At 31.4% G+C, this 15,013-nt stretch overlaps 1 protein-coding gene across 1 annotated transcript in view; it reads left to right on the plus strand.

Moving 5' to 3' along the window:
* Positions 1 to 9,861: 9,861 nt before the first annotated feature.
* The window catches only part of LOC114335995 (ceramide-1-phosphate transfer protein), a 33,552-nt gene continuing 28,400 nt past the window's right edge, over positions 9,862 to 15,013 (plus strand). Inside the window, exons 1-2 of the mRNA XM_028286297.2 lie at positions 9,862 to 10,091; positions 10,146 to 10,354. Of these exons, the coding sequence (XP_028142098.1) occupies positions 9,970 to 10,091; positions 10,146 to 10,354 (331 nt within the window). The 5' untranslated portion in view covers positions 9,862 to 9,969. The remainder of the gene's footprint in view (positions 10,092 to 10,145; positions 10,355 to 15,013) is intronic.

Raw genomic sequence — 15,013 nt, forward strand, 5'->3', positions numbered from 1 at the left:
GAGACTATTTTTTTATTTCTGGAGATAGATATTTTTAAATACTTTAAATTATTTTTAAGAAGTTATCCTTGAAAAATTCATAGTTTTCCCGTCTTTTGACTTTGAAACTACATTATTTAGCATTTCACGAAGAAGAGCTAACATATAATAAAGTATAGCTCGATTATTATTGGTCTTAAAGAAAAATAAAAAACGGTTTTGTTTATTTTTTCAAAAGATACATTTTTGATAGGAAAAGTTGTTTTGATAAAGTGAAAAATTTTTGAGTTATTAGCAGAAAACTGATTAAAAACATTGATTTTTTCGATATAAAACTAACACTTTCGATAGCGAATAAATCGAAAACTATTAATTTTATTAGAAAAATGTAAAGAAAGTTTTTTGCTTAGAATGAATGTATTTACCAACTTTTGCGGTCAGAATAAAATAAAAATTTTCACCCCCTCAAATTGGGGTGACAACAACCCCCATGGTAAAAGCGCCTTTCGGCCTCATATAGATTTTGATCATTGGATTATCCACTACTTATTCTCAAATTTTCAAGCAAATCGATCCATTCTATAAAAATTGTGAGGTTTTGTCTTTGTCCTATTTTAAGCTTCATTACTTGGACTATAATCCAAAAATAAAAATTTCATTTTAAATGAAAAAAATGAATGTGTGTGTACTTTGTACGCACGTTAGAAGTTATTAATAGGTACTTCTATTGTATGATATGATTTCAACGAAATAAATATATTTTAAACAGTTTAATCGTATTTTTATCTAAATATCAAACTAATTTTAATACTTAAAATAATAATACAAAAAATTAAGAATAACATTAATACGTCATTTTTTACGAACTGTCGCCTCCCCGCACTTACTTTTCACTTGATAAATCGTAGAAAATCTAAAAAACGTCAGATTTTTTACACAAATTTTATTATATTTTAATATTAATTATCCTATTCTGAACGATGACAAATCCAATGACACAAAAATTATAATAAATATACACTCACGGACAAAAATATTGCATATTTTGAAGTTAACGTGTGAAATGAAATTTTTTGTGCTGCCCCCGCCCCCAGTGTTACAGAAATCAGATTTCTTTTCCGAATGCCCAAAATGGGCTATATGGTGGCCAATATAAATTTTAAATTGAATCTCATCAAGGTAAGTATTCACTATTCTACCGTTATGGTGCATATATTATATTCACATAAAGACTTCCGTTATGGTGCATTAACACGAATTTGTTATCCGATATGGCTGGCAAATGGCAAAACATGATCTTCTAAAATGTTTTTAATGTACGTAGCAGCTGTCATTAACTGAATCACCTTCATAAGTTCGGTACCTCCTTTCCAAGAAATATCACTCCATAGCACTATGCTGCCACCACCAAAATTAACGCTCTGTATGAGGTTACATCTGGCATACCGTTCATCATAATATGGAAGCAAGTTTGACAAAACTTCGTCTATAGAAGAGTGAACAGAATGCCAGTCGTAACCTCATAGCGCTAGTTTTGGTGGTAGCGGCATTGTGCCACGGAGCGTTATTGCTTTGAAAAGACATTTTCACGCCACATTGGATATGACATATTGGTGCTAATGCACATCTTCTTGTCGCTAGAACAGTGAATACTTACCTTGATGAGATTCAGTTTAACAATTATATTGGCCAGCATATATAGTCGAGGAAATGAAGCATTTTGGCTCGCAATTTTTTCGTCCAGCATGGATTTACTTGAAATTTTCACAGAAGGTAGGGAATAGTACAAGGATCATTTTCTATATCATGCCGCTGTACGCTAAAACCTTGGGGGTGGTTGCCACCCCATCTCGAAGGCGGGAATTTTTTATTACATTTTATCTATGTAAATCGATGTAAAAAGTGATTATAAGAAAAAAATGTTTTTTACATTTTCTTCGTAAAACTAATATTTTTCGAGTTATTCGCGCTTGAAAGTAACAGTTTTTCGATGAAAAAATCGACTTTTTTAGAGGGTTTTTTGAGATACCTCGAAAAATATGCATTTAATCAAAAAAAAAACTGTAGATATCAAAATTGTATCTTTTATAGTAACACAAACCAAATTATTTTTCTGTAATATCGCTAAGACCAATACAAACCGAGATACGGCATGTTAAAAGTTAGCTTTTTTCGTCAAATGCATAATTTGAAATATTCAAAGTAAAATAACGGAAAAGTTTTGCATTTTTCGCGGAAAACTTACAGAATTTTTTTTCAAGTGTACAGTTAGGCCTTTCAACAAAAATAATAAAAAGTTTCTAGTCTGTAAAGTAAGCGACTTATGATAAAAAAAAAAGGTCGGTACCTGCTTTTCTCTATGAAAAAATCAGTGAAAACAACCCCCTAACTACCCTCCCGATTAAAAATTGGTCTTCACCTTTCTGCAATTTCTTTTATATTTGTATTATCAATACACCCAAGAAATTTGACCTATTTAAAGGGCCTAATTTTAGAATAATTGGAGTTTAAAGAAAAATTATTTTTTTGGAATTTCCCTTTTTTTACCTTTTACTTCCAAATATCTCCGAAAATACTGGAGATACGAAAAAAATGATAGATTACCAAATTGTAGCTTCTTTAATAACTAAAATTTCCTTGGGCATAGATTTTCATTACAGTGACCAGTTAGCAAGTTATAGCTGTTTAAAACCTCTATTTACGAGCCAACACCCCCTTATTCGAGCCCTTTAAACCCACCCTAATTAAAAACTAAGGGGTCTTACGGAATTCAGTTTACACAGTCTTATTACTCTTCAAAGATCCTACAAAGTTGTTTTTGAAAAATCTTTTCACCGCCAAAAATGAAGGAGATATGTTTATAAAACGAATTTTTTTTTCGAAAAATTCGGATAGTCCTCTTATGGATAATTTTCAATGTATGTATAATACCACAGAATCGGTTCGTATACTGGAAGATGACTAAAAAACTATTTGTTTTTGTATTTGTACGTATTTGTAAATTCGTATTTTTGTGTAAATAAATGTTTTTGTAATTCTTTAATTCTACTTTTTTTCTGTATAGACCTATTAAAATATCTACTTATAAAAACTGTAAGTTATTAAGGGTGGTTTTTAAGGGTTGAAATATTAGGATATTATATCCTAAAGTATAAAACAATCATTATTTAACCAATCAAAACCAAAATTTACCCATATTAAAGTAGCTCTACAATGTTTTTATATAATTTTTGACAATAAGGGGTTGTTTACACCCCTAAAAATAATCAACGCCCTTAAGCATGATATAGAATATGAAGTACAGGGTGAGATTATCCTAATCCGAAATTTGTATGTAAATCGATGCAAGCCGAAATTATTCTTTTAAGATAAGTAAATTTTTTATATATAGCTCTAACAAGGGTAGTTTTAAGGGTTGAAATATTATGATAGTATATCTTAAAACATAAAACATTCATTATGTAACTAATAAGAACCAAATGTTGACAATATTAAAGTTTAAAATGGTATTTTATAATTTTTTACAACTAGGGGTAGTTTTCACCCTTACAAAACCAAAAGCGTACAACGGGTCAATATAGAAAATGAACTAGAGGGTGTAATGATGAGCCTAATCCCAAATTTTTGTACAAATCGATGCTGGACGGAAAAATTGCCATTTTTTCAGCTTCATTTCCTCGACTAATAGCGCAGATCCTGATTTAAATCCGATTATAGCACACTTAAAAAAATCGCATTCTACATGACACCTAAAAAAATCGCATTCGGAAGAGAAATCCTATTCCTGTGAAACTGCGAGGCTAAAGATAGCAGCACTAACAATTTCATTTCACATGCATATGCAATATTTTTGTCCGTGAGTATATTTACTAAAGATACCAATATATTTTTTCACACTTTATATTTACATTGATACATGCGTAACTTGAAAGGTTTAGCAACTAACATCATACCAGTGGCGGCTCGTGATTTTTACAATAGGGGAGGCTATACCTAACTGTAAAATATCTAGACAAATGTGTACTAGCAAAAAAAATGCGCCAAAAAATGTAATTTAAGGCCCCATTTTTTGACCATTTTTTATTTACATTTCATAATATCATCCTAATTCAATAATTTTCATGATATCATATCATTTTAAAAATAGTTACGCCCGGTTTCATAATCAGTTAAAGTGGACTTTAAGTTTTAAGTTGGTACCCCTGTCAATGCAATTCATATGGGTAAATGTCAACGTTAAAGTGAACTTTAGTTAATGTTCACTTTAAGTTGATTATGAAACCGGGCGGTTGTCTAATTGTAAAAGTTTAATACCAAAGTTTGTGTCGTTTATTTGTTAACAATTCCATCTATTTGTAAATAGATACCTATGCATATCAAAATAAATACAGATTTGAAGTTTTGCCGTCCATACATAATGAAGCTTCAAATTTTTTAAGATACTCAACTGAATTTTTTTAATTCTAAACGCGGCCTACTGCGAGTTCAAAAACACGATAAATTACCGATATTTTGCTTTGAGTTAGAGATATCGGAAAAAGTTTTTTGAGCAAGTTGTTCCAAATATTATTATAACCCCACATACCAAATTTCATAACAAAATTCTCACTTTTAGATTTTTCATTATTTTTAGTCAGGACCCTAAAATTCGTTATCCCGAGACGTACGCAACCATGCAACGGAGCCGAGAAGCTACTCTGCCTCCCTTGGTATATCTCCGGGCAGCGTGTGATGGCACCGTAGATGCCACTGTTAGGAGACCGGGTCTCCTTAAACGCCTGCTGCGCTGCACAGAGCATTAGCAACGGAATCTGCTGGGCTTCTCGGCTCCGTTCATGAATCTCGGGATAACCCAGGGTCCTGCCTACAATAATATGTAATAAAACTGAGACGCGATCATGCGTTCTAATGCTAAAGCTCCGCACGTTTGGATAATTAGTGATAATATGGAATTTACACGTTGTATAATAGTGAGACTGCTTGTTGTTTTCGCGATTCATGATAAACAAAACAGTGTAAAGTGTGTAAAAAATTTATGGGGAGGCTGTGTCTCCCTTGCCTCCTCTGACGAGCCGCCACTGCATCATACTGTCGGTATGCGCGTGCTTTATACTGTCGCTTTTATAAAAAATTACTTTCAAAATTTTTCCCAATCGTGCCTAAAAAAGTATAACTTCAAAAATTAGTTATTTTAGTTAAACTCTTATTCATCTTAAACTAAAAAATTTACCTACTAACTTCATGCTGTCGGTGTGCGCGTACTTCATACTGTCATTTTTATAAAAACTCACTCTCAACATTTTTCCTAATCGCGCCTAAAGAAGTATAACTTCGATAACATTTGTAATAATAAATTAACAAACAACCCAAACAACTATGTTTAAAAAAAATCCAAACAAAAATATTGGTAATTAAATGTACAATACATAGCCAATGCTTACAGAATTTACAAAAATATCGGGTTTTCTACAATATTTGCAATAATCTTTTTGGTTTGGAGCAGATTTTGAGTCTTCTTCCAAAAGAATTCCAGCTCATTTTTAGTTGTTTACGCGTTCGTATCCTAACTCACTCCACGAATTTCATGGAATCTGGGGATGCAATCATAAAAGAAATGTCTTGTAGAATCTCCCTAAATGTTGAATGTCTATACACTACCAACAACGTCTACATTTAATAACCAACCTACGTTTACAACGAAGAGAGAATGATAAAATTGTCACAATCATGACAAAGAGAAAAACTGTTTTTGATTATCTACAATTCTACAAACCCTGACCCACTACTTTGTGCCGTTTAATTTGGGTTGCCTATATGAAGTTGAATCGGCGAAATGAGCATAATAAAAAGTAAAATTTAATAAAAAATTTTACTTGTAATTAATGGTATACAGCCAGCTACAGGAAATTCTTTCTTGTGGAGCGTAATAAACTTTTGCTGTATTAACCATTGACATATTAATGCTCGGTTTCATAATCAGTTAATATGAACTTTAAATTTTAAGTTGGTACCTTTATCAATGCAATTCATATGGGTAAATGTCAACGTTAAAGTGAACTAAAGTGAAGTAGTTAATGTTCACTTTAAGTTGATAATGAAACCGGGCGTAAGACTAGACTCGGCCAGGACTCGGCATCGGCATACTCACCAAAAAAGCTTAACGCAAAAACAGCATACAAACAGTCGATCGGTGGTCTATCTATCTCTTTTAACCAAGCGATCCCGCGCATGTGACTGACAAAGATGGCTAGGCCACTCAATCTAATAGGGGTTTTCATTCACAGTCATTTGCAGAGCCTATTTTACTTCAAATCAGGCCCGAGGCACTACACAATATTTGGGCCCCTAAATATGATTTATTAATAATAACAACTTTTTTAAATAAATTAATTATTTAATAGAAATATAATTGCACTAGAAATTTTAATTTTTATTAACAATAAATAAAATTTATATTTAAACAATTAAACATTGTTTAAATACAGTGTGTCGCATTTAAGATGTCGCTCTATATTTCGGCTATCAAAATAAATAGGTACAGATTTGAAGTCATGCAGGTTGAAGGTTTACATTTTTTAAGATACTTATTAACTGAAATACAAATTTTAATCGCGGCCTACTGCAAACCTACGAACAGGGTAAATTTTCTATATTTTGCTTCGCGCTATAGATATCGGAAAAAGTTATTTGACGCAGTAGGCTGCCTTTAAAATTTAAATTTTTAGCTAAGTATCTTAAAAAATGTAAACATTCAACCTGTATAAATATGTACGAGTAAAACTTCAAATCTGTATTTATTTTGATAGCCAAAATGTCTTCATCTTAAATGCGACACACTGTATATATGTATGTCATTTCCTTTTGTAAATAATTTGGTTGTTGAACCATAAAAGGATAGGCCGTTCTTTGAGAAAAATTTAATGGTTGCTATTATTCGTTGAAGAACGTCTCTCCAATGTTCCTTTTCTTCTAAATAACTTTTTTCCATTAATGTTAAATACAATTTGTCCTGCTGTACTACTTCTCTTGAATACGTACCAATTGATAATAAAATATGTTCAGGAAATCGCTCATGTATTGATCCTATACGCATGTATTATATACGCATCGAAAGTTAGAAAAACGATCATTTTCGTGGAAATTAATTTACAAACGTAACAATAAACGCGGCTACATTTAGGACTGTAAGTACTCTACTGTGGTACTAACCACTCCCGAAGAATTATCCCCATTAGCTTTCATTTTACAAAAAATTGCAATTTGCCAATGTTCTGGTTTTATTAATATACAGTTGTGTAATACATTCACTAATTTTTTCAATATATTGATTCGGTCGATTTATAAGAGATTGTTGAAATTCCAGATTTAAAAGTTTTGGCCAATCCCCTATATCGCTAGGAAAATACTATACTTGTGACAGGGGAAGTCCCTTTACGAAGGCGTGAAGCACTGTTGTCGCAGATAAAGAATTTTGGAATTTTATTTTGTTAATTGCAATAAAAATTTTTTTTGGTGATCTTTCCGGGCCCCGTTAAAATGCGGGCCCGAGGCATGTGCCTCACAGGCCTAGTGGTAAAATAGGCCCTGGTCATTTGTTTCGAGCTTCTGTCATATTTAGTATAATCTGTGTATATTAATATTATATACAGATTTTATACAACATCTAACAGAAGCTTGAAACAAATGACAATCGATGAAAAGCCCTATGTCGGCATTACACCTCGATGCACTGAGTGGTATATCCCTAGCCAAGTCTATCCTTTTACATGTCTCTGGTATTAACCACTTTAAAAATTCACATTTTAAGGCTTGAATGAATCAAATATGTAGTACCTTTTTTGTAGATGTATTTAAAAATGAAACTGAAAGTAGGTGCCTATGCTGTGGCCTGTGGCTATATATGATTGACTAAAATAAAACAACGATTAGATATAAAAAAAATCACAAATTTTATCAAATTTGGGAAAGTTTTTGGGTAATTTTTTTCTTAATCATCCACTCTTTTTGCACATTTTATATTTTTAACTTGGCATCAGAGCTGTTGGACAGTACTTCAAAATTTAAATATTTTTTGTAAATATGTATTTAAAACTTCGGACTTTAGAGTAGGGTTTCCAATCCCGCAGCCTGAGTTCAATATCGGTATTTGCGGGACTACGAATTTTCAATCCCGCGGGATCTCGGTATTTGCGGGATCCCGCATATTGAAAATAGTCATATTTTTATATAGTCATATATTCAAACAGTAACAAATATTGAAAAAACAAAAAATTTATCTTCTTCAAAAAATACACCAAAAAAATTTTAAAAATCAACCAAACAAACCCATTTTCAACTGAAAATTAATATAGTTTACTACTTTAGTTGCTATATTACTTAGGCATAAGTTACTATTATTTAGCTAAAGCTTTAAATTGAAAATGTTTGCAAAGGAAACACAACATATGTTGTGTTTCCTTTGCAAACATTTTCAATTTAAAGCTTTAGCTAAATAATAGTAACTTATGCCTAAGTAATATAGCAACTAAAGTAGTAAACTATATTAATTTTCAGTTGAAAATGGGTTTGTTTGGTTGATTTTTAAAATTTTTTTGGTGTATTTTTTGAAGAAGATAAATTTTTTGTTTTTTCAATATTGGATGGTATGAATAAAAACGGGAGTATAAACTCCGAGTACGTTTTCATGAGTATGAGCATAAAGTATAACTTTATAGTACATTTCATATAAATAAAAATATGTTGATGTGATGAGTTTCTACTCACCGTACATAAGAGTAGATACTACCGCGTAGAGTATGTACTCCAAAATTTGGAGTATAAACTACATTCTCATTTTTATTCATACGAGCCAATATCTAAATCTAAAATGTCATCTGCCAAACTCCTGCGTATTTTAGACACACATTTTGTTGTAATTACAGCAGTAATGTACGCTTTTTTCAGTCCCGCAAATCCCGCGGATCCCGCGCCTGTAATCACGCATCACGCGGGATTGGAAAATGACGCGGGATCCCGCAATACCGAGATCTCGGTATTGCGGGATTGGCAGCCCTACTTTAGAGTAAGTACCTATTTAAATGCCAAGTATTTAAATACAAATACTCTCTATAATTATAAATAAGTACTTGGTATTTAAATGCTCTAAACTCTAAAGTATTTAAATGCCTACAAATAAGTATTTAAATTTGGAAATATGGCCCATTAGCTCCGATACTAAGTTAAAAATACCTATGAAATGTACAAAAAGCGTGAATGATTAAGAAAAAAATTTACCCAAAACCTTTTATATCTATATAATTGTTTTATTTTTAAGTCAAGCATAGCCACAGTTATAGGTATTACCTACAGATCACTCTTTACAGTACATACTTAATAACTTTTCAGTTTCATTTTTAAATACATCTACAAAAAGGTACTACCTATAACCTATTTGATTCATTCATGCCTTACAATAGGGCTTTTCATTCAGTCATTTGTTTCGAGCTTCTGTCATGTGTTACATAATATTAATATATCTACGTCATACGTTATTGGTAATACCCTTAGACAAGGAAAAAGAGGTAATACCTCTCTCTCCTTGTAATACTCTCTTTCCTTGTCCCTGGTAATACTCTCTTTCCTTGTCTAAGGTAATACCAATGATACAAATCAAAGACGTATGTCGTAGATATATTAATATTATGTGACACATGACAGAAGCTCGAAACAAATGACAATCGATGAAAAGCCCTATAATTTACAATGTGAATGTTTAAAGTGATTAATGCAGAATGCAGCAAAACTTTATTATTTATATGCCCATTTCGCCGACTCAACTTCATATAGGCAACCGAAATTACACGGCACAAAGCAGTAGTGGGTCAGGATTTAGAATTAGGTGAAAACTGAAAACGTCAAGACGTCACTAAGTCAACGCAGGCAGGCAGAAAAGCAGCTGTTGTCATAGAGTTAAAAAGTACAATAATATTTTAGAAAAAAATATCAATTAAAATGGCTCAAAATAGTGAACAATTTGATATTAAAATAGTCAAAGATAATTTTGAAGCATCTTTACTAGATGACGACGATGTTCGCTTACAGGAATATTTAGATAGTTATGATGAACTTAACAAGTAAGTATCTTTTGTTTACTAAATCTTTATCACAAAAAAAATAAAAAATTCCAGATTTTTTACCTTAATGGGGAGGATGTTTGGATTTGTTAGTAAAGATTTACAAGCAAAAATTGATATTTTGAGAAAGTTCATTGAAGAATCCCAAGAGAATTTCATCAGTGCGAAATGCATGATAATTTATGAAAAGGACAATGACTTACTAAACAAAAAAAAATACGTTTCTGGGTCCAGGACATTACTTAGGTTACACCGAGGTCTGGGTAAGTTCTTATCCTTTATTATGATGCATCATTGAAAGTCATAAATCAAATATTGTCTATAAACCTATCTACAGAAGATGTAAAAATACTTATTCTATGCTTAAATACCCTTTGTATTTATCCTTATTTGTTGAGACCTCCTAATTGTATAAATCAATATTTACACCCTGCAGAAAGAAATTTTATCACCAATATGCTGGTGTGCCATATTCATTATCAAATACAATTGAATGGGTGATTAGAAAAAGGTTAACATTCCTGACAACCATATTTTTACAAAATGAAAAATAAAACTGTTTGATTTTATCGTTTTTGCGCTCAGCATAGAAGATGCAAATATTTATACAATGGCTATCTCACTTAGCTAAGTTAGATAGCCATTCTATGAATATTTGTATCTTACTGTAGTTCGCCATATTTTGGAATGTTATCCTTTTTCCAATCACCCATTCAAATATCCGACAACTCCTGTGTGGGAGAAATGTTATACAGCAACATATGGAACTTACAAATTTTTAAATACAGTAAAACCTCGATATGGATGGAGTTATGCATAACTCGACCAAGCGCCAAAACATAGTTTTGAGATAAATGGCTTCAAAGTTTTTCGTTTCTTAAAAATGCATTTATTAACATAATTGCACAAAATTTTAACAGAAGAACGATCACCTATAACTCTTTTTGGTTGCAAAGTTTCAATATAATCGCACCTACCATATTCTAGAAAAAAAAAGAATGTGTGTGTACTTTGTACGCACGTAAGAAGTTATACTTCTATTATATGATTATAATATGATTATAAACTAAATTAATATACTTTTTATTTATATTTTATTTAAATATTAAATTAATTTATACTTACTACTTCTCAAACATTTTTATTAAAACAGTGCCAAAAATTAAAATATTAAAAAAATAAAACACACACAAACACACTAAAAATGCCACAAATGATTTCTGAACATTAATTGTCGGAAAAATTTTTAACTAAATACGTATGTTCTGAAAATAAAATTATATAATAAATATACTTACAATCATAAAATGTATAAAAAAAAAATAAAAAAATAAAAGTTTCTATTGGGATTCGAACCAACTTACCACGCGGCTGGTATTTGCGTTGTATTGGGATTCTCTCGCATTAAAACTGCGCCACAGAGACAGCTTGTCATTATGTGCGAAGATCGTCTAACTAAACAGATTAACCTTTTGACATTTTTAACTTATGTAAATTAAATTATTTTGATTTTGAATAGAAATGATTTAGAATTGAAAAAATACAACAAAACATAGAGTAAGAAGACAATATATTATGTAAATATAAATATAAATTATGTAAATAAAAGTATTACATACTACTTATGTATTTTGGTAGGTTCAAGGTAGGTATCGGAGCCCGTATAACGACTAATAAATTTCGCAATCACTTGCGTCGTGCAAAGTGGCTATGTTCAAATATCATAACAAAATTTGATCAACTATTTATAAAACACTTACCAGTGAAAGATTCTTTAGCTTTGAATAAGCAAGATCTGCGGCACTCATACTAGGCACAGTTTGATGAGCTTTCACATTGGCATGAAACAATCATCTCTTCTATGTAAATAAGTCCAAAAATATAATATGAAAACTATTTAAAAAGGCAGTATAACCATTAACTAACTTTTTGTTTGTTGTTTCTCTTCCTACAAATTTTAAAACGCAACAAGCATACATTATAACCAAACGCAGTCCCACAGCTGTGCCACAGCTGCCATATTGGATAATTTTTGTCATGTCATTTGAACATCCAATCAGAACAAAGTTATAATGCGCATGCGCCCGGTCGCTAGGTTTTCCCATATAAAATTTCACCGTCATTACGCCCGTAAAGAAGTATAACTTCAAAAATAAAATGTCGCTTGGTCTACTTATGCTTTAAATATATTTTAGGAAGTTTAGCTGTTATACATTACTAGACCAACTACCATTTATGTCATTTGGTCTATTAATGCAAAACAAAATATTGCGATATGCCTCTTGTAATCACTAAATGAATAAACTAGTATTTTTTAAATTTATATGTTAAAAGTGTATTGCTACAACATAATCAATTAAATTATCATTAAATATATTTTTTGCATTTTATTGCTCTAAATTTATTTTACCATTCAATAGCGTTAATTCCAATAGAGTTAAAATTATATCAATAAAAAATTCGAGTATACAGTTTTTAAACAGGGAAAACTAAAGAAAACAATTTTAAATAAAAAAAAATTTAATCTACACATTAGAAAGAATCATTACATAAAAAAAACCAAGAAAAATGTACAATGTGTTAGTTTGTTAACTTGATTGGTCATCTATTGGAAAATCAAGTTCACCATTAAATCCTTCAATGTCATCTTCCACATTATTATTACTAAACAAGGAGTTATACACTGGTTTTGCATCCAATGGTATAAATTGCAGCACAGACTTTTTTATTGCCAAGACTGTGTTGTCATTGTACACTATTTATTTATCTATTAACTTGCAGTAGGGACCATTGAGAATGCATAAATTGAATTTGGTCGAAATGTTAAAAATCTGTTGTTATTCGAAGCGTTAGTGTACTAAACAGTGGTACATAGATACCTTTTTCTATTGCTCAGACAGTGTTAAGACGTTGTAAAATGAGATTTATTTTTTAATAACTTGCGGTCCCAACCATTGACAATTGATATGAATTGAATTTTGTAGAATTTTCAGTATTTTGTTTTTATACAAAGCTTAGGGTATTTGAAGCAGTCTGAAGTGAATCGTGTTTTTTTATTCTTCGAACTATTTTATGCCTTATGTATAGAGATTTTATATAGATTATTTGTATTTTTCAATTTAATTATACAAAAACACAACATTTTCACTTCAAAAAAATTCGATCATTTTTTGACCGAAACTTCAAAATTAATATGTACATTAAGGGGTACAAAAATGTTATTCTGGCCAAACGCTTAGTTTAGCATAACCAGACCAAAGACGCTTAGTCAGCGATTAGTCTACTATTGCGAAACTAAGAATGGCCGTTATGGATATAGTCTTGTTGTGCAAAACTAAAAACCCTTAATAGACAGAATGTCGCTTGGTTTAATTTTGTTTTTCTTAATAACCATTAACGTGACAATAACAGGGATTTTTTCCAAGATAGTTTTAGCTATGTGTCACCAGAATCTGCCGTTATCTCGATTTTAAAGAAATGGCGCTTGGTCGAGTTATGCATAACGCCGTCCATATAATGGACTAATTAGGGGGACAGGGTGTCCTTTAAAACCGAAAGTCCGTTATATAAAAATAGGGTTACAATAAATCAAGAAACTTTTTTTTGAAAATACGAGTATGTACACTATATTTAGATTTAAATAAAAAAAAATACAAAACACAAACAAAATTCCTTATTAACTGTCTTCGGACATTCGTCATAAGGTACTTGTTTGATATCGATATCGCTTGCTTTCAGTAATCCTACTTTGAAAAAGGAATCAAGTTTTGTTTGCACTTTTGAAGTTTGCTATTTTTCTCTAAAAACTCTCTAAAATTATGAAATTTTGTATAATATAGTTGAGTATATATTGAGTATGTATCTGACGAATAATCAGTAAATAAAAATAGATGGTTTTGCTTTGATTCAATTTGAGTCTCTTACCATCCTCTTACACGTGTTTCTAGGTATACCCGTTATCAAAGAGGCTTTATAAGAAGACTGAATTGAATCAAAACGCACGGACTGGTTGGTAAATATATTTAAATATTCTACCAATGTATGCCAATCAATAAATGTTACTAAATTGTCGAGATATGATTTTACCTCTGATAACTTTATTTTTCGCAGGGTTGTTTTGTCCTCTTGGCTATCGTCACTTCCATTCTCATTTTTTAGGTTCATAATTTCATCTATGTCACTTTCAGTCATGGTGTTATACCCAGGGTCACCTTCATCTACTTTTAGCCGATGTAAAACATCTTCCCTCAGCTACCTACTTCTTCTCCGGCATTATTATGTATTATCCTACAGAAATGAGAGGAATTTTCAACTCTTCTAAACCTATTTCTGCATCTGGGCCATCAAACAAATTTTTCTTTTGCAAGGCACGCTGCCCTCTTATATCTTCTGCATTATCTTCATCATACAGTACAACCATTACTTTCTGCGAGATATTCGATTAGTTTCCACAATTATTCCTTGATCCATGGGTTGAATAAGCGATGTTGTATTTTTTGGCAAAAACATACAACTACAGTTTGTATGTAAGTGTAGCGTTTGGAGTTTACGGGTCCCCATTGGTATTCGATGTATCTTGATATTTGACTGGATTTTTTGTCCGTTATAGCCGAAGTCCGTTATATCGAGGTTTTACTGTAATGTGATAATATAACAAGCCTAATTAACTCCTAAAGTTTAAATTTTTTAGGAATCGATCTTGTTAGCCTATACCAATATAAGCAAATTACCCTTACTTACTCTAGCGTTACAACTATTTATGGGTTTTAGCTGACTCTACAACATGCCTCCTTTCATCTCTGTCTTGAACAGTCTTTATCCAATTCTCCAGCACCCACAGCAAGGTCTCCTGCTATATTATCTCCTCACTGAAGTCGAGGGCATCTATGTGGTCTTCTTCCAGTTGGGACTTCTTCCCTTAC

The sequence above is a fragment of the Diabrotica virgifera genome, chromosome 1 (genome assembly GCF_917563875.1).
Source record: "Diabrotica virgifera virgifera chromosome 1, PGI_DIABVI_V3a".
NCBI classification, from domain to species: domain Eukaryota; kingdom Metazoa; phylum Arthropoda; class Insecta; order Coleoptera; family Chrysomelidae; genus Diabrotica; species Diabrotica virgifera.